The sequence below is a fragment of the Momordica charantia genome (assembly GCF_013281855.1).
Source record: "Momordica charantia cultivar OHB3-1 chromosome 6 unlocalized genomic scaffold, Mcharantia_2.0 BLBB01000006.1, whole genome shotgun sequence".
Taxonomy (NCBI): Eukaryota; Viridiplantae; Streptophyta; class Magnoliopsida; order Cucurbitales; family Cucurbitaceae; genus Momordica; species Momordica charantia.
In genome coordinates this window covers 30,671,244-30,691,679 of record NW_028275164.1, presented here as the reverse complement: position 1 = coordinate 30,691,679, position 20,436 = coordinate 30,671,244, and the positions used below count along the sequence as shown (strand labels likewise).

Sequence of the window (20,436 nt, the reverse complement as noted above, 5' to 3'; positions counted from 1 at the left end):
TTTAACCTCAAACTTGATAGCCGACTTGGGCCTTGATAATCCTTAACCACCGGTCGGGACAGTTCCAACAGCCTTGTCCCACTACCTATCAAACGAATACTCTACCACTTATTTATGTATAGAATTCTGCTCCGAAAACGACAATACTTTAACTCGTGCCTTACTGACTTGGTTGCAAGACATGACTTGCTCCCACGATCATAGTTAAAATTAATTTGGTAGAACTATTATCGCTTTCCAAGCACAAAAGAATAAATTTTGAGTATCTAGGAAATGTGAAGGAAATATATATATAATCTATGGAAACCAACAAATGAAATAGGAATAACACTATAGTTCATACTATATCATAGCTCAAGTAAGTATCGATTAAGACATACATTTTCAAGTTTAGAAATTTGAATCCTCACCTCTACATATTATTGAATTTAGGAATTAAAAAATAGACGACTCATAGTTATAGTAACAATTATGTATGAATCTATTAATTTTATTGAGTAAAAATAAATTCTAAATAATTTAGAGGGAATGAATTTAAATGAGGGTGGCAACATGATTATTAAAAGTAGAAAACCATAGTAATATTTTCATTAAATTATATTTTAAATATCAATAGATCTTGTACGCTAATGTGTATATATATTATTTTACAAATATTTTTTTTAGTGAAAAAAAATGAGGAGAAAAATTTGTTGTGGTATCTGCACGTAGCTGGTGGGGAAGCCACACGTGTCCTTGTTTTTATCGCTCGTGTCACTCGCACGTGGCAATCTGACAGTCTGTCACTGTCCTCGACTAGACCCTCGTCTCACCGGCCAAAATCCCCTAAATCCAATCTTTCATAAGCTCAAAATGCCATCCAATTAATGCCTAACAAATGTCAAATGCTCATTAAAAGTCCAAAGGCAGCAGAAAATTGGACAGTATTTTGAGTAGAAACGGCCGCAGCTGATCGCAGCTACTGCATAGTGATCGAGCTGAAATGAATCATGATCCATCATAAACAACTATGAGATCCGCCAATGGATTTGCGCCACGTAGCCTACGATCTTCCTTCTCAAAACAGCGGGATGAGAACCGACTCCGTTTGAACGCGTTACCGGCAGTAGCCGGTGCACCGAGGCTGGCTACCGATGTAACCGGTCAGTTCGATCCCGGCTATTCCCGCTATGTATATAACCGGCACCCCCTCGCCCCCTGTTCTCCTCTCTCTTTCTTCTCTCTCTGATTTTCAATTCTCCGAATTCACAGAGAAGCAACGCTTTAGCTTCCATTTCTCTGCCTGGTTTCAGCTTTTTTTCTCCGTTATTCAAGGTTTGTAGTCAAACTCTCTTCCTCTTCTGTCTTTTTTGCTTTAATACTGGTTTGTGTTTAGTTGGTTAATTTTATTATTGTTCCTTCCGGTTTTTGAAATTGGTTTTGGATTCGGATCTTCTATTTCAGTGTTGAACTCCACTTTTTCCTTTTCCTTTTGTCCGTTCGCTGCTCCCTCTTTCTTTTTCTTCCTTGATCTTCGTACCTCGCTTCGATTTTGATGCTTAATTTAAGTTTAGCTATGGGTTTTCTTTCTTTCTTTGAAAAATTGAGCTGCGGGGATTCAAGTTGCAGATATGATTTCAGTTTGAATTGGAAGTCTGGGAGTTTTAATGGTGTTGCTCTCTGACAGATGGAGCCATTGCTGTACTTTTATGGCTTAAGTAGGCAGAATATTGGGACTTATTAGTGGTTATTGGAAAATTGAAGTTTCAGTGTCCCATGTGTGGCACTTGTATTTATTAAGAGCTCCTTATATTTGGAAAACAGTGGTTTTTAAAGTGGCCGTTGGTGTATTTTCCTTCTAGTTTTTTCCCTCTGCTAATGCTGTTGTTTTGTCTCTTTAACCTTAGGATCTTCGGCATATTGTTGGAATATCGACATGGATCGCAGATCACAGGCACATTGCAGTCTGGTGGTTAACAGCTTGTAGATTATGTGATTATTAATTTATGACTTTAAAGAACGAGGGGTCAGTTCTTTCTCTATATTTTTGGTTGAGTACTGAACGCCTCCGTTGTTAAATTATGTGCTTTTGAGATTCACGGTGATGTGTCTATGAGTAAGTGTTGGGAAAATTTCCTATGGATTTAGTTTGAATATAATATTTTGTGGGTCATAAATATTTTATAGTAGTGAAGCCTGGCTCTAGAGAGCTACGTGGACGCCGGCCACCAAGGACTGGTGCCCTCAATGGCATCTTCTCGGGTGGCTGGAGGATTAGCACAATCTTCCTCAAGTTCTGGGATTTTTTTCCAAGGAGATGGGCAGTCAAAGGCTACTGTGAAATCCCATTTGGGCTCATCTTATGGAAACTCATCAAATTCAATTCCAGGAACTGGCCATTCAAATTTGGGTCCAGTTTCTGGGGACACGAATAATGGAGTGTTAAATAGTGTGGCAAACTCGGGACCAAGTGTTGGGGCAAGTTCACTAGTTACAGATGCAAACTCTGGACTTTCAGGTGGGCCTCACTTGCAGAGAAGTCCGAGCATGAATGCAGAATCATACATGCGATTACCCACATCGCCTTTGTCTTTTACATCAAATAACGTAAGTATCTCTGGTGTATCACTCATTGATGCATCTTCTGTAGTGCAGCACAATTCTCAGCAGGATCATAATACCCCACAATTGCCACAGACCCAGCCGCAGGCCCGACAAGTTGCTCCAGGTGATGCATCATTGTCAAATTCACAAACCGTCCAAGCTTCACTCCCCATTGGTGCACGTGTCTCTGGATCTGTCATGACAGATCCCAACATTTATTCTCAGTCACAGAAGAAACCACGCTTGGAGATTAAGCAGGGCGAATTTTTGCAACAGCAGGTGCTACAACAGCTACTGCAGAGACATGATTCCGTGCAGATGCAAGGTCGTAGTCCGCAGATACAAGCATTACTTCAGCAACAGAGACTGCGGCAGCAACAACAAATTTTCCAGTCTTTGCCTCATTTGCAGAGAGCTCACTTGCAGCAGCAGCAGCAGATACAGTTGAGACAGCAACTTCAACAACAGGCAATACAACCAGTAACTGCTATGAAGCGGCCTCATGATGGTGGTGTATGTGCTCGGCGGCTAATGCAGTACCTATATCATCAGCGTCAAAGGCCTGCCGTGAGTTTGTCCTCTGTCTTCTCCTCTTTGTTTCTTGGGGTTATCATCTGCATATTTAGGAACAAATTTTAATTTATAAATTTATGTTTAATTTTATCCATTCCTGGTAAATATTTTCCGTTCTATTCCACATTCTCTCTTTTATAAGCACCGTTTTTTAGCCTATTCACTATTAGTTTCAATACTTCTGATAGGATAATAGTATTGCCTATTGGAGGAAGTTCGTGACAGAATATTATTCCCCTCGTGCAAAGAAGAGATGGTGTTTGTCATTGTATGACAATGTTGGTCATCATGCACTTGGTGTTTTCCCTCAAGCAGCTATGGTCAGTTTTGTCTTACCTTGGTATTATTGTGGCTTTTTATCTGTAGTGTTTGACTTTTCTACACATTATTAACTCCAATACTAATGGTGACATTTAGAATTTGATTAATCTCTTAATGAAAAGAATCTTACGTGACGTGTAAAATTGATCAGTATGTAAGCTGATAGAATAATATCTGCAATTTTTATTTTGTTATTCCAACTAGATAGTCGTGATATTTTTAGCTTCACCGACTCAGTTTCCTTGTGATTTATATTTCAGGACGCATGGCAGTGTGACATTTGTGGTTCAAAATCTGGAAGGGGATTTGGTACGATACTGATAACCTCTTTATAGTGGTTTCAGATAATTGAGTTCTCCAAAGTAATGGCTTGAAATGTGTAAATTCTGTTGGAAACTAATGAGGCTGCTTTAGTGTTTTAACTGATTAATTTGAAAGGATTTCATTGATATCTTTATTGAAACTAAAAAGGAAGTAATTGTCCTAGTTGTCTCAATCGATCTATTCTGATTCATGTCTTTTCCCCACCACCCCCTAGGAAATTTTAGTTGCAGGGTTTACTTGATTTTTTGTCTCTTAATAGCATCACTTGTTCCAAGTTTGTTTTTGGAGGTTCATTCTCTAGTAGTGTTGGAGGTGGACATGGTGAATAACCGACCCAGTTTGAAACTGTCTCATCTTAACACCCACATATTGGAGGGTTATCAGTTATGTAATGGAAATGACAGGAGATTACCATGCATAATTGGTCCTACATCCGCGAGTTATATGGGAACATAAGCAAGGTGATTGTAGTCTGCAGATAAGCTATCTTTAGTATAGCTGCGGGGTTCTTTTCTACTAATTTATAGTAGAAGTAATTACATAGAACTCACTTTTATTTATTCACAATGGAAGGGTACATGGCTTGGGAATGATTGGAAAGGGAAGCTCTCCTTTTTCTCCCAAGTTCTTACTCACTAAGAGACATGGAAAACTTTGAGACCTGGCTAACTCAACTATGTACTACTCATGCTCACATCTTCTTTGCTTCCATAGTTTGTTGCAAAAGATAGTTACAAATGGCCCTTCCCCTTTAACTCTCTTTTTGTGATATATGTGAATAACTGATGGTCTATCGCTTTCCCAAAGAGCCATCTTGTTTTCAAGGTGAAAATTAGGGAATGAAGTATTTGTAGAATGAGCCGATTTTCGTGTACCATTAGTTGTAGTTGCATCCTCCCATCAAATGAAAACCTCCAAGTCAGAAGAATCCTCTTCCAAATGTTGCAAGCTTGATACATAACTGTCTGCACCCATACAACGATTTCAATTAGGACAATTTCAGAATACACTGATAGTAACAATCGGATGTCATGATGTTTACCACTAGCTTTGTCATTTATTGTTAAGCATGATGTTGATAAGATTTTAACTCTGCTGACATGGTATCCTTGTCCTTAAGTTTCCGATATTAGTGAAAATTGAAATGGGGACATATCTAGAGAATAAGGTTAGATAGGACGTTAAATTATGGTGAAGACTTGATGGCAATATGGTAGGAAGTGTTGTAGTTGAATTTTGCCTCGTCTATTTCTGCGAGCTTGTCATAATGTAGCAGCCATTGTTAACCACTCTTGTCTGCCATTTGAACAATTCCTCCCAAAGAAACGGTGCAAAATGGATCCCTATTAAGAAATAGTACTTTGTGGGATACTGTATAGGTATTCAACCTCCTTAAGAAAAATGCAGCAATGACAGGTGTTGAGAGTGGATGCGGCATTGGGATTAAGTGTGCATACTTGGATAACTAGTCCATCAAATCATACCCTTCAGACTTAAGGCAACCTTTCTACGTGCTCCATCCAAACATCGTCCCAAATGTGGTTAAGTATTGGTAAAGGTTGAAAAACCAACAAGTGCCAAAGCTAAACACTTAGCTTGCCAATAGATAATACATTCACTAACAAATAGTTTTACTCTCACCCTCGCACTTTTCCCATGCATTTTTTGCCGACCTTTCTTAAGGTTTCAAAACACTATGTTTGGCCATAGTAAAGGCATGGAACTTCTTCTACTTACAAAACTGGGGTGAATTTCAAGACGAAGACAAGTTTACCTTTGTAGTATTGTAGCTCCGTAAAGATAATCAAACAAGAGTTTCTTCACCACGTACAATGGTCTGTTTAATGCTCATAATTCCTTGCTTGTAGCCATTTGTTTCGCAATCAAAGTTGGATTCAGTCCTAGTGATATTTCTTAACTCAAGTGAAGTAGATATACTCTACCTCTGCTGTACTCTGCGCATCAATGACTCGCAAGATTCTCTTTCTTGTCCTTCTTTCAGCTTTTCTTTGCATCACTTCTTCCGCTCGCAAGCTCACTACTACCTCTTTTCAAGATGAGAAATTCTTCCGCCATCCCAAATTTGGAGGTGGTGGAGGGCTAGGTGGTGGTTTTGGTGGAGGATTAAGATTTGGCAGCGATGCTGGCGGGTGGTTGTCGTGGTGGTGCTGGAGGTGGGTTTGGAGGAGGTGGCGGACTAGGAGGAGGTGGTGGTATTGGAGGCGGAGTTGGTGGCAGGTTTGGACTTTGGAGGAGGGTTCGGTGTAGGAGACGACTTGGTGGTAGAGGTGTAGCTGGGGCGTGGTGGCAGCGGCGGACTTGGGATGGTGGTAGAGGTGTAGCTGGGGTGTGGTGGCAGCGGCAGACTTGGGATGGCGGTAGAGGTGTAGCTGGGGTGTGGTGGCAGCGGCGGACTTGGGATGGCGGTAGGTTCAGTGGAGGCTGTGCCAAAGGTGGATTTGAAGTTGGACTTCCTTGAGAAATAAAATTTTACGACAAAGGAAAAACAATGACCTCTAAGCTTTTATGTTTCTTCCATGCAATGTGCTATGTTGTTGAAAAAGGTTAATTTAAAAGAACAAAAATCTCTAGCGAAGTGGACATACGCAATAGGATAAAATACTTTGTTTTCCAAATAGAAGAATACATTTTAAAAAACTGAATAGAACTGGACCAAATTAAAGCCGTACATATATTGTACATTATAACCTAAGTGAACCAGATGAAAGAGGTCAGACGTCTTTTTTTTTTTTTGGAGTACGAAAGAGGTCAAAAGTCTTGCAGTTAAGTGACATGAATTAAACTAATTGTTTTGATAAGATCAACCTCCAAATTTGATCAAACTGAACTAACTTCTTCCCTGTATGATATCAGTGAAGGCCTACGTTTCTTATCCCAAAAAAAATTGAAGGCCTACATGACGATCCTTGAAAGATTAAGGGAATGGTGGCTTTGCTAACCTCTATGGAAGTTTTTGAGGGCATATTTCTGAGTCTTACGGGGTATTACTGTTGATTTGTGGTTGAATATGGGATAATTGGAAAACTTCTAATGAAGTAACTTGAGAGATTATTTGATTGGAGAATGAATGATGTGTTAGGTGCTCCTGTCCTGTCCTTACCAGTTCTCGCCATACTAAGAAAGGCAGAAAAGTGGTCCCAAAAATTGTGGCTAATACAACATGATGGATTAAGGATTTTTTTTTGTAGCATGGTTGGGAGCTCTATTCAAGTGAACAAGACAGACAAATGGTTGACTTTGAATATATATTGTTGTTGGGGCTATTCACCCACATAAGCATTTCTATGTTAGAGCTGCTTAAAACTTTGCTTATGCCTAGGAGAGTGAACACAAGTTTTACAAATGTTTGGCTGTGGATGATCTAGTATATTTGAAACATGCCCGTGGTTAGTTTGTTGTATCTAGATGATCTCAAAAAAAACCCTGGCTATTTTGGACTGTCTTAGGTTTGTGGCTTTTAAATAGCCATTACCTCTCATCCATCTCATGTTTCATGTTTAACAACTTCGGTTGGTAATGGGTTCTACATATTTTTGTACTTTACCATTTGGCTGGGACATCAAATGTGGACAAGTTCGAAGAACTAAAGGTCTTTGTGGTGGTGTGGTCTGCCAGAGTAGGAAGCGAAATGGGAGTCCTCTTCTGGAAAGGATTGTTTAGGAAGTTGGTTGGTTAGTTTTGGAAGTTAGTTTGGGAGAATTGGCGTATTGAAATTAACTTTTCATATAAGTCAGCTATGGTTGTTGCAGGTTTGGATGTGGAGATTGTAAAGTTTTTCATGTCATTCGGTTTGTACTCTATGTTAGCAATAAAAATTTCCTTGGTTTCTTAGATGCTTTATAGAATCAAAGGCCTGGTAATTGTGCAACACCATGCTCGGTTGTAATTTTATTTTTTGTTAAGTATTATGATTTGAGTTAACATATTGACATATAGTCAAAGTCGTCTGGTCCCAATTTTTACATTGAAGTTAAGTCTTCTATTTCACATTTCTACTTCCTCTTTACTGCAGTCTAAAGCATTATATAATCCATTTCATGTGATGGTTTCAGAGGCTTCCTTTGAAGTGCTTCCTAGACTTAATGAGATCAAATTTGGCAGTGGTGTCATCGATGAACTATTATTTTTGGATTCGCCACGGGAATGGAGATTTCCTTCTGGAATTATGATGTTAGAGTATGAAAAAGTAGTACAAGAGAGTGTATATGAGCAACTTCGTGTTGTTCGGGAGGGTCAGCTTCGTATCATATTTACACATGAATTGAAGGTCACCAGAATGATTATGCAAATTGATTTCTAAATCTATCTGAGAATATACTCGTCGTACTAATAGTCAGGCAATTGGATTCTACTTCAGATATTGGCATGGGAGTTTTGTGCAAGACGCCATGAAGAACTTCTTCCTCGTAGGCTGGTTGCCCCTCAGGTATTTTTGTACTTTCTTTTTTGTATCTTAATATAGAACAAATATTTGCTAATGATATTTTGGTACCGACTGCCTTTTTCCTGTTCATGTGTGAAAGAAGGGTGTTAAGGGATACTTGGAACAAAGTTAATATATAAATGGAACCGCACTGGAAATGATGATTTCTACTTCAAATAGGCTTGCATATTGGAATTGAGATATTTCTGGATGCCAATTCTTCCAATTTATGTTTTTTGTCATTTTACCGTTTTTATTATTTTATAATTTGAATTTTACTTTCTTGGTTACCTGTGATCCTTAAACCATATTCTTAGAAGTCAGCAATCAGCATTCCGTGTTGGCTTTCTGATTTTTCTTTAGATGTGACATCCAATTGATAAATGTTTAATTACAGGTGAATCAGTTGGTCCAGGTGGCACAGAAATGCCAGAACACGATTGCTGAAGGTGGATCTGATGGGGCTTCTCAGCAGGATCTACAAACAAATAGCAAAATGTAAGTTTATCAAGCACAGATAGTGAAGTCCATCTTCTTGAATCAAATTTGCCTATTTCCCACTTTTATCTGAAAATGATTAACTATTTAAATCATTTTGGTTCTTGATAGTGCAAGTCTAGTGGCCTTGAAGACACTCTATCATTCGGGATATGTTGTATGGAAGTAGAAAATGCATAGCAAAGTTTGTGATGCTCTTCTTATAACGTCTTTTGATTAATTGAAATGCCACATACAGGTGGTTCAGGTGTCTTTATTTGAGAGTGAGATGATGAGTGGCAGGAGAATATTCATATAAATTCTCCCTTTGGCGTATACAATTATCACTCTCCATTGGACATTGCAGACTGGCATTTATACAAAGTTGGCATATTGACTCGATGGAATGGGTCCAAAATAGTCGGTTTTCTTTTTATAATTTTCATTTGTCGTAGGGGCCTCTTGTTTTGTAAAATTTCTATAGCAATTGAACCATTTCATATTTTAGAATGAAAACATACAACTTTGGTAAATCTAGAGGAAAATTTTCACTAGATGGAGAAGATAAGAATTGCATGAGGGAAGAGTCTCTTCTCCAGCCACTGGAGTTCCCTGTCAGGAAATTCAGATAAATCCGCCATACATAACTTTTTTTCCTTTATTGTTTGCGCCTAATCAACCTTTTTTTTTTTGGCATCTTATACGATCTCTCTCCTATATCAGGGTTTTGTTATACTTCGAATCCATACAGCTAAGGTTACTTAGCTACCTTATTCGATTTATCACTTTCTCTGGTTTGACAAAAATACGAGTTGAAGTGGAGAGATTTGAGCTCATAGTTGAGACTTTGAACCACATGGGATTTTGTTAGTTAGGCTGTCATTAGTGGAATATTTTATTTCTCCTGTTTGTCAACCAAATATCGTAAATACCATGTAGGAATGTTTGAGGATTAATATCAAGTAGAAGACCTGTGTGCTACAAAAATGTTGGCTGATTGCACATTCTTTGTTCTTCAAACTGATAGAGCACCTTTATCTATTCTAATGCATTGGAATTCAGCTAATGCAATCCCTTTCTTTTAGGGTTTTGACAGCTGGACAGCAGCTTGCAAAGAGTCTGGAGTTGCATTCACTGAATGATTTAGGATTCTCTAAAAGATACGTTAGATGCTTGCAGGTGCACTGTCACGTACTTTTACAAAAGAGTTTCTGTTCTAAACTTTTTGCTTTGTGTTTTTCAATATTTATTTAGTTCTAAAGTGTGTGTATATATATATATCTTTTGCATCTAAGTACAGATATCGGAGGTTGTCAATAGCATGAAAGATCTCATTGATTTCTGTAGGGAGCAGAAAACCGGGCCAGTTGGTACGCCTCATTCTTCCCAATAATTCTCCACAATAAATTCTTGATGAATAAGCATTTTATAAACCTTGCAACTTCTGTTCTTGTTAGTGATTAGTTAACCCAATGACTTCTGAGACCCTATTTTTTCTGGGTGCTTTATTTATTTTTTTAGTTTCATAGCTATGAATCTTATTATAAAGATTTTCACAGATGGTCTGAAGAGTTATCCTCAGCACGCCACAGCCAAGCTGCAGATGCAAAAGATGCAAGAGATTGAGCAGGTAGCTACTGCTCAGGGTCTGCCCACGGACCGTAACAATTTCAGTAGAATGGTCGCCCTGCATCCTGGACTGAACAACCAAATGAATAGCCAAAATCAACTAGTCGGCAGAGGGACGTTGAGCGGTTCGGCACAAGCTGCTTTGGCATTGTCAAGCTACCAGAATCTGCTGTTGAGACAGAACTCAATGAATTCGACAAGCTCAAACCCACACCAGCAGGAGACATCATCATTCAATAATTCAAACCAGAGTCCATCGTCAAGCTTCCATGGGACTGCTCCCTTAACATCTGGACCGATGCAGAACTTGCCCGGTAGCGGTCTTTCAAGTCCTCGTCTACCTCCTCAACAATCTAAGCAAGCACAACAACTGCATCAGCGCCCCAATGCTAACAACTTACTCACACAAAACCATCTTCAGAATGCCCAAGGTAACGGTAACGGTAATCAGGCCATGCAACATCAGATGATCCAGCAACTACTCCAGATGTCTAATAACAGTGGGGCAGGGCAGCAGCAACCACTTGCTGGATCGAACACAAACGGAAGCATGGCCGGGACTTTCACGGGTTTCGGGGGCAGCTCATCTGTGGCGGCTGCTGGCACAGCCAATGCATCTGGTAGTAACACGCCTGCCCCAAGCCGGAGTAACAGTTTCAAAAGCGGCGACGTATCAGCGGGTGGTCGTAGCAGCGGAGGGTTCAACCAAAATCTTCACCCGGAGGAGGATATACTCCAGGACATAGCCCATGATTTTACAGAAAATGGGTTTTTTAACAGTGACCTTGATGACAATATGTGCTTCAACTGGAAAAGTTATAACTAACATAAATAGGCCTAACAATTGGCTCCCACCCTTGGCCTTGGGTTAAGTGGAGAACATATATATTTTGTACAGAGGATATTTGGGATACATATTTTCTTCTGATCTCTCATTTTTATCTATTTTTATTTTTATTTTTTTGGAATGTGGTATTTGGCCTGCCCTGGGAACGTCATGCTTATTGGTATAATTCATTGGGTTTTTAGAGGTCCTCCTGAATGGTATTGGTATTTCTATATTGGTTTCCAAGTGTTCAAAACTGTAATTTCTGTGTATGAAGACTTAAACAGCAGCTTCATAGTTTCATTGTTATATGATGTTATCAAAATAACTTACATGCTGGGATTTTTCCTGTGCTTACCTTATACACTCAGTTAATGAATATGCTTAATCTTTATACTGCTTTGAAGTTATTTCGGTGATTTTTGACACTGGCTAGAATCACTAAAATCACCGCTAGAATCACTTTTACTGATATTAAATTACTTCTATTTTGTCAAAGCGAGTATAGCTCAGTGATAATTGGCATATACTTCCAACTATAAGGTTGTGAGTTCGAATCCTCCCAACATGTATTAAAGAAAAAAAAATTACTCTCTATTTTAAAATGAGCATATTTGATAATGATTCATGAGTTCAATTTTTTGGTAAAAAATAAAAAAAAATTGATAAGAAATTAATTTTTAGAATGGTTATGTTTCAATTTTAGAATTGTCTTTCTATTACACTTTTTGATCCTTGAGGTTTGAAGTTGGTATTTATGTGGTCCCTAAAGTTTCAAAATAGACACTTTTTGGTCCCTAAAGTTTGGAAGCTGTTCTAAAAATTTAAATGATGTGGCCATTTATATGAATTGTTTAATTGGATTTTTTAAAACAAATATTATTAATTTAAAATCACTGTTGAAATCAAACATTAACAATTCAAAATCACTTAGGAAAAAATGTGTAACTAGACATTAAAATAATCATATAAAAATCACTTTCACAGAAACACTTGTCATCAAATCTCTTTTACTAAATAACTCGTTGATTCTTATTATGGACTAAAGGTTCCTACTCACAGTGCTCTTTCTTTGCTCTGTGATTTAGAAACATTGGTGTTAGATTCTTTTCGTCCATACCATTCCTCTTATTCATCTCATTATGTTAAACAAAATCTCTGCTAAAAGTAGAAGTAATAGACTAATCACTAATACGTACAAATAGCAGACGAGGGAGACAATTAGAGATGAAATGGAGAGAGAAGAATAGATAAGAGAAGTCAATATGAACACAGCTTAGTGGTAATTGACATATACTCCTCTTAAGATTGGAGGTTCGATTTTCAATATCCCTAAATTGTTGTACTACGACAAGAACGGATAAAGAAGAGCAATTTTTGTGCATTTGTCATTAAAGTTGCCACAAGCAAATAAATATATGCGCTTATAAAATAACAAAAAATTCATGTCATTAAAGTCGCATCAACCTAGAAAATGTAAACATTAAAGGTTTGTTTCATTACTATAATAATAATGATAAATAAATGTCAAAATAAGGGGTAATTAGTATGTATCTTCAACCAAGAAGTTGTGAGTTGATTCTATAGTAGTGAATATTTCCATACGACTCCCTCCATCATTTTTATTTATACTTTCTAGGAAATGCCTTTTTATCTCTTTTTTTTTCTTTCATTTCCCTGTCTTCTATCATTTTTATTTAAATATTTTTACAATAACTTCACATTTCTCTCTACATCTTGGTTCATTTGTAGATTTTTTCCTATTAGTTTCTTTTCGTTTGAAGGATATTTTTAGTTCAAAGTGTCGTTATTGGTATTTTCTTTTTACTTAGAAATTTATTTTCAAATGATTAAATCATTATTTTTTCTTATTATAATTTGATTGGATTGGTTGACCATTTTGATATGTTTATTTTATTGTTAACTTGTTTTATCCTATTGATCAATATTATACAATATTATAATTAGATTTCATTTGTTACCCATTTATATATATTCTTTTTATTTGTAACTTTATTTTAAAATAATTAAATATTATTTTGTTTAATTTAAAATATTATAATTAAATTATATTTGTTATCTATGTGCATTAAGAAATCATAAGCATCATTATATAAAAACAAAAGCTTAAAAATGAGATATTTAACAAAACTAAATTTCCAAATAAAAATGTAGGATCCACTTTATTTATTGAAGGTATTAAATAAGAATAGTGGATAGAGAATGAGATCTGGACCCTTTTTCATTTTAAAATCACTGGAGTCCACTTTATTTTATTTTTAAAATAAGATTTCACATTAACACATGACATAATGTGAATCAGAGTAGTATGGAAATCTTCCCGAAAATTTTCCCTAGCAGGACAATTTAAATATTTTACACCCTTGGTTGGCCCTACTAGATCACCAACCTTTAGGCTTACCTAAGCACTCGCTTCACCGTGCCAAATTCACTGCGGTCGGTTTGCGTTTACTACCATCATGCACTTTCTTCGTCCGTATCATCCTCAACAAGCATGTCTCCTCCAAGTAGTGTATTCAAGACCATTTGCTCCCAATCCTGCATGCCTCTCCCGATCAATCTAGAACCACTAGTACCGCCATGGGAATGACCTATCTCTTCATTACACGATGAGCATGCATGATGCGATTCGGGGAAATACTTCAAAACGCACTTTCCCGAGTGGTCAAGTATATCCACATCATATCCGGGTAAGAGTGGCCGTCCAACGGCTTGAACATGGGAGACACTGGATCATTCATTCCATAGCAATGCAGGGTAAGATGTAGACAAAAAAGTACAAAATGAAATGTGTAAAACAGGTACTCAGCCAAATTGCACCAGCCATTGTACAATTAAATTGATTGGTATGCCATATTTGACAGATATGAAATGATCAGACTAAAACTATTTTGATCCATTTTAGAAAAAATCCAAACAAGTTTCTTATGAGCAGCCAAAGGTCTAGGAGAAAAATAGAAGATGAAAGGTCCCTCCCACACAGATGTCAATTCTACTTGTAATTTCCCTAACATCAGTTTTGGCATGATTCATCAAGTGTAAGCAAGATTCTAAGAATTTTTCTTGAAAATATCCTAGATATCTTTCCCTTTTCTACCAGCACCCTATGCTATTCATTAAGAATAATAAGAAACTTTTTATTAAAGTATTAATAAAATATTAAATTTACTGTAACCCATTTTTGAGTCAAGTGATAGTTTAACATTGTATGAGAGCACGAACTTGTATTCAAATCCCTGTTAATATCATTTACTTTTCAATTAATATTAATAACTAATTTGGAGAAAGTGTTTCTTTTTCCCTTTTTTAAAAACTAAATTGAAATTTTGGAGAAGTTTGAAGTATTAATAAAAGGTTAAATCTCATGTATCCCATCAGCCTAAGTTTTTTGAGTTCATGGACGCATGGGTAATTTAGCACTTTCTATATGGCATACTACATTTTTGCATCATATATATTTAAGAAAAATTTAACCTATCAACAATTGATAATAAAGGACCCTGTCACGACAAAGGAAAAACGAATTTTGGTGGTTAGAAGGAACTAACCATAAGTAATATAATCCATCTGTTTCTTGTTTCTGTACTCTGCCCAAGAGTTCAACTTGCAGAATTCCACCAACACAGAAAACAGGCTCTGGAAGCTTAAATATTTGCAGCGTGTTTTCCTGTTATCATTAAATACGTGAGAAAGTTGTAAGGAAAAAATGTAGCAAAGAATATTGCCATGAGAATAATTCCAAGTCAATTCATCATCCAAAAACTATGCCGAAGTAATACATAGATTAACTTGTGAAAGAGAATTTCTCAGTACTTGGATGTTTAAACCAAGGAATGAGCATGCTTCATCAATTGTACGGTAAACAAATGGAATTAAGATGCGCCATGAAAGCCAATTTGCCACACATGATACAACAGAACTCTCCTTCACTCTATGATGATCAAATGTGGAATAAATGTAATTAAACTTACTTGAGCCATTGGAAATTCTGGCGAGACGTAAGTCCAGATAAAATTATCACTTTCTGAATCACTTGAAATGTTTGTACTCGAGTTTAAAGAAGATTCTCGATGGCCCATTTTAAATCGAACGGCCCTTGATGAATATATGGGGAAGCCATACTGAAAATATGCTGATGCAGACATGATTAATCAGTCAGGTAAGAGATGTTCAAGTTCAAATCTAAACGTGTAACGTATTATTCACAGAGTAGAGTTGGGTAACCTTGGAATGGTTGAATATGAATTTCAGAAACAACACATAGGTTGGAGACAAACTCATAAGTTAATGTCTCAGGAGCATTAGCATCTTTTGATCCTAAACTGGACCAATATGATGCCCGATGTTGAATCCTATCACCAGCTTTCAATGTGTTATCGATACTTTCTTCAGGATAATTATCAGTGGAGGATGCACTAATGGCTACTGAAATGCAATCTTTTCTCATGATATGGTAAAGACTTTTAGCTAGCAGCAAATAGATTCTATGGACCCTCTTAAGGGATTCCCATTTCGTGACATTGCTTGACCCGAATGTTGGAGTATCAATCATGCCCTTCACTTCAATAAAATGGGGAGCACCAGATAACTCAGGAAACAATCTCAAGCAGAGTTGCTTACTGAGGCTATTCTCAACCACTGCAGAATGTTAACAGAAGATTCAGAAACAAGAAAGAAAACATTGAAGCCGAACAAATCTTTCGTATCTAAGACTGAATGCTACGGGCTCTATGAATACAATTCTATTTCCCATAGTTTGATAGTCAGATGCAATAAATGCATGAAGGAGAGTCCCATTATATACATATGTGCGGCCACAAAGGTTAATATATAATGCGGAAAATATTGCTCCGTACTACTATCTAATTGCTTAAGATCAGAGAGGACTATCTTTTGATTGCTGGAACCATGAAGATAATATTCTCTAGATCCATAGAATATTTTCAAGACTTTATGTCCCAACACCTACCACTGCTTTTAACCATATGGTCAAGTAATATCAACTTTTAGGACTTCTTAGGAAAATTTCTCCGTAGTAAGATGACAAATATCCAAGAAATGTGCGTCATATCACAACCATTGTTGATACAAAAGAAAACCAGGTGCCTAGATACAACATGTCGTTAAATATAGCTCCATTGTCTCCTAAACAACAACATTATTCCCGATTCATCGTGCAAAGAAAATCTGTTGTACATATAATAAACATGCTAATAGAATGAAAAAGCGGACCGGATCTACTTGAAAGCATTCTCTGGAGAAACATAGTGTCAACCAAAACATCGAGTCACAACATCATAACTCAGAATTCGAACCAACAACAATCCATTCAACACATTACAAGTGCTTACCAAACTGACGCCAAGAACTTGTGACTAAGCAAACCCGATGAAGGTCAGATGGATCATCCAAATGGGTAAGAATCTTGATGGATAAATCATCGCCAAGCCATTGTAAGAAATTCCAGGTACTATCCATTTCACCCACGGTAAACTATGCGGAAGCCTTAAACCAACCAAACTGCAAACTCAATGAGCCAAAATAATGGGAATAAAACCCATTACATTAATAAGATCAATACACAAATTAAAACATCCCACACGCAAAAATTAAAAAAAAAAATGTCACCTTCTATAAAACACCAAATAGAAGAGATGGGTATTCCGAATTAAGAATGTGGAAGAATAAAAACCTTCAATTCTGGAAAATTGTAAATCAAACACAATACAGAATACAATCAGCTTCAGGAAGAATTAAAAAAAAAAAAATTAACGTCTTCAAAACAACCTGACGAAGGAATAGAAAATTCCATTGGGTGTTGGAATCAAGAAATCGATCACTAAAGAAACAGGCGAGGAAGAAGGAAAGTAATGCACCTTTTCTTCGAACGCAAGAGAGTTAAAGGAAAGGGGAATCAAACCCTAAGAGAGGAAGAAGAGAATGACGATCTGAGTTACGGTTGGAAATGGCAGGACGAAGCTTATAATTATATAATAATTATTTTGGTTAAAGGAAAGAAACGCATTTATCCAGAAAAGGAAAGAAAAATTAAAGTTGAAACTTTATTATTATTTTTTTAATACCTATCCAATTGAATTCACTGTCCCTCCATTTGAGATATAGATTTATACTTAATTTGATAAATTAAATCAATGTCAGAAACTTAAAAATAAATAAATAGACATGGTAAATAGATTTCATAAAAGGCTACCTTCTATTTTAAAACTTTTTTCAATTTAGTTGTTATTGGTTAAAAAGTTTCAATAATTTAGTCTCACGTTGGTGAATGTTAAAATTTTCTAATAACAAAGGACTCGTTGCAAATGAAGCAGCAAACAAATAATAATAATAATACAAAAAGTAACAACCACTTTTCAATTCTGTAAAATTAGCAAAATTTAGAAGTCTAGTCCATGCAGAAAAAAGTAAAAGTCTAATATGCCTTCGATGAACATGAAACCTAATCAATGATATATGTATTTGATTTTTCTTTTTCTAGTACAACATGTGCGGTAGGGGATCAAACTTTCAATATTTTGATTGGAGATATATGTCAATTATCGCGGATCTATACTCACTTTAGAGATATATATACTTGATTTGATATACCATTAATGTACATGATTATGAGTGGTACGTAATATGCCAATGATATATTACTTCTTGGTTAAAATACATATTTCGTTCCTAAACTTTCAGCAAAGTAACGATTTAGTCCTTGAACTTTCAAAAGTAAAAATTTAGTCTATGTACTTTAAAATTAGTTACAATTTAGTTCCTACCGCTAAAAATTAGGTTAATTTTAACAGAAGTGTGACGTGACAAATCCATGTATACAAATAAGATGCCCAGCTGTACGAGTCGATTCAATATCGGGTTGGTTTAAACTTAAACCGGGTTAGAATTAAAAAAAACAATAATTATATAAAAAAAATACCTCCCCCACCCGGACCCTCTGAAGCCTCCCACCACCGAAGCTGCCGTCTGGGTCGTGCAAGCGCACTCCACTGCAGACGCCGTGGTCTTCGGCACCGCCTCCATCTCCGGCGGCGTCACACCATGCACGGACGACCAGTGCAACTTTCGTTTCCCCATCGCCGCCGGAGAGCCCCTGCTTCGTGGGTCAATATTATTAAAAAAAAAAATAGGTATCAAAACCAAAAGAAAAGCTCCTCCCAGTATCTAATCTAATGTCCAACCAAATAGAAAAGATGAGAAATAAGAAATCAAAGAAAAAGAAGACAAAGCAGTCCAGCCAGGGAAGAAGAATGATCCAACTTTCCATTAAAGAAAATCTCGAATTAGACTAAAAAAAGGGGAAAAAAACCAGATGGGCCGTGGGCGTGCGATGTTGAATTAATATAATAGTTCGGCGGAAGAAAAATGAAATTGGGGGATCGATTGAGGGAAGAAATTATTATCATGGAATGAGTTGCTTTAGAAGAAATTATTAAACTGGGATGGAAAATTGGGAATCCATAAAGACGATGAACTAGGTTTTGATTGAATTTTGGAAGAGGTAGAGATACCTCATCCGACAGCAGCGGAAAATCAGAGCTGTAGTTGTCGTCGGTGCATGGTGTGGCAGAGATGGAGGCGGTGGAGTGGGCTTGGATGACTCAAATGGCAGCTTCGATGGTGGGAGACTTGAGAGGGTCCAGGTGGGAGAGGTCGTCTTTTTTATATAATTATTGTTTTTTTTTAATTCTAAACTGGTTTAAACCAACCCGATATTGAACCGACTGGTATAGTTGGCCATTTTATTTGTACAGGACTAAATCGTTACTTTTGAAAGTTCAAGGACTAAATCGTTACTTTGTTGAAAGTTTAGAGACCAAATATGTATTTTAACCTACTTCTTTTTACTGTGTTAAATTTCTTTAATGAATTTATTGAATTGTGTTGTATTATTTACAAATTTTAGATGAGATGTTTGTTGTTTATAACCTAGATATTAATTTTCTATACTTGATATGAATGTTGATGTATCATGATATATTCGATTTGTTATATTACTAAAGGAATCAATAACATTGATATCTTGATTATGAGTGCCGACGATATATCAATAATATACATGATATGAATGCTGATATATTTGATATATATAACTGATTTGATATACTCTTTACCTATTTGAAAATGTAGAAGGTTAAAATTAGAATAACTAAAAAACTAAAAATCAGATTTCAAATACAATGTGGGGTGGGATTTGAACTCATGACTTTTTAGTTAGAGATAGGTGTCTTAACCACTTGAGCTATGCTTGATTTGACATTGAATCTTCGATATTAAAAAAGGTAATTGGTACCTTATCTATGAGGTTATGCTCGGTTTTACCACAAAGACGGCTACAAATCACATGTTTTATGTTGATACAATTCTTTATTTACATGTTTGTTTGTATAGGATTAATTATTTGATTGGTCACTTTTCTATTATATATTTTTTTCATACGGCCATTATAGAATTTGGCTCAATCCTTCATTTCCTAATTTTAATTTTTATTTTTCAGTCATGGAAACTTTATTTGATAAAACATCGTTGTTAGAACCATTTTGGCTCTTTTCTTCTGTTCTTCCATTTCTATTTACAAGTCCTTAGGCCAAAATATGGTTGTTGAAAATCGTTAGGCTCTATTCTTTATTTTGAATTCTGATGTGAATCAACTCAATGTTTAACAAATTTAATTATAATGTACCTAATTCACATCATATTTATTATCACATTCATTGAAAAAATCTTTAAAAAATGAAGTCGATAATTATAATATAGAAGTGCATGATTCACGAAAATAAATAGAATTGAACCATCTCGAATATAGTTGCTAAAATTCTTGTATTTCAAGGTGAGTTGGTTGGGGGCTCAACTGAATTGACCCTCGAGAGTTATTTTAAATATATCAAATGATATTTTGGTAAATAAAAATGATGAGGTTTTACTTTGATGAACCCAGAGTTTCTTCACCTTTTTATACTTTAGCAACCACAACCGTTATACCACTATCTACTTTGTTTTTGCCCAGATCTGATCGCTTCCAGGGATTCCTAAGAATCAGATGCAAGAGAGATCTGCAAAATAAGAGTGAGCACTCTAACGCTCAAATTAGTAGAGGTCTGATCTCTATTTCTGTGTAGAGTTTGCAATTAGATTCGCTACTTTATGGTAGGATTACCTCTGGTATTTATAGGTGTCGAGTAGTTGAGACAATTGTGTTCAGTCATTCACGTCGCATGTT

At 36.3% G+C, this 20,436-nt stretch overlaps 2 protein-coding genes across 13 annotated transcripts; one reads left to right on the top strand and one right to left on the bottom strand.

Annotated features, from left to right (window-relative positions):
• The first annotated feature begins 1,156 nt into the window (after positions 1-1,156).
• On the top strand, positions 1,157-11,412 carry LOC111025885 (putative transcriptional regulator SLK2). Of its 3 annotated transcripts, XM_022303791.2 has the most exons (11): positions 1,157-1,314; positions 1,887-2,586; positions 2,677-3,150; positions 3,345-3,476; positions 3,738-3,786; positions 7,875-8,089; positions 8,180-8,248; positions 8,643-8,743; positions 9,808-9,901; positions 10,023-10,092; positions 10,282-11,412. In XM_022303791.2, the coding sequence occupies exons 2-11, from the start codon at positions 2,227-2,229 to the stop codon at positions 11,175-11,177; spliced, it is 2,460 nt and encodes an 819-aa protein (XP_022159483.1). In that variant the 5' UTR covers positions 1,157-1,314; positions 1,887-2,226; the 3' UTR covers positions 11,178-11,412. The 3 variants fall into 3 exon arrangements, with proteins under 3 accessions (XP_022159483.1, XP_087981437.1, XP_022159485.1); XM_088125311.1 differs by having other exon boundaries at positions 1,887-3,150; XM_022303793.2 differs by lacking the exon at positions 1,157-1,314 and having other exon boundaries at positions 2,338-2,497; positions 2,635-3,150.
• Positions 11,413-13,394: 1,982 nt separating this feature from the next.
• On the bottom strand, positions 13,395-18,886 carry LOC111025791 (F-box protein At4g00755). 10 transcript variants are annotated; one of them, XM_022303682.2, is made up of 9 exons: positions 18,728-18,886; positions 18,136-18,309; positions 17,075-17,119; positions 16,827-16,898; positions 16,550-16,718; positions 15,423-15,836; positions 15,170-15,330; positions 14,747-14,865; positions 13,395-13,926 (listed from the first exon to the last, which is right to left on the bottom strand). In XM_022303682.2, the coding sequence occupies exons 5-9, from the start codon at positions 16,674-16,676 to the stop codon at positions 13,656-13,658; spliced, it is 1,092 nt and encodes a 363-aa protein (XP_022159374.1). In that variant the 5' UTR covers positions 16,677-16,718; positions 16,827-16,898; positions 17,075-17,119; positions 18,136-18,309; positions 18,728-18,886; the 3' UTR covers positions 13,395-13,655. The 10 variants fall into 10 exon arrangements, with proteins under 10 accessions (XP_022159374.1, XP_087981969.1, XP_022159380.1 ...); XM_088125843.1 differs by having other exon boundaries at positions 16,550-16,703; XM_022303688.2 differs by lacking the exon at positions 17,075-17,119.
• Between the last annotated feature and the right edge of the window lie 1,550 nt (positions 18,887-20,436).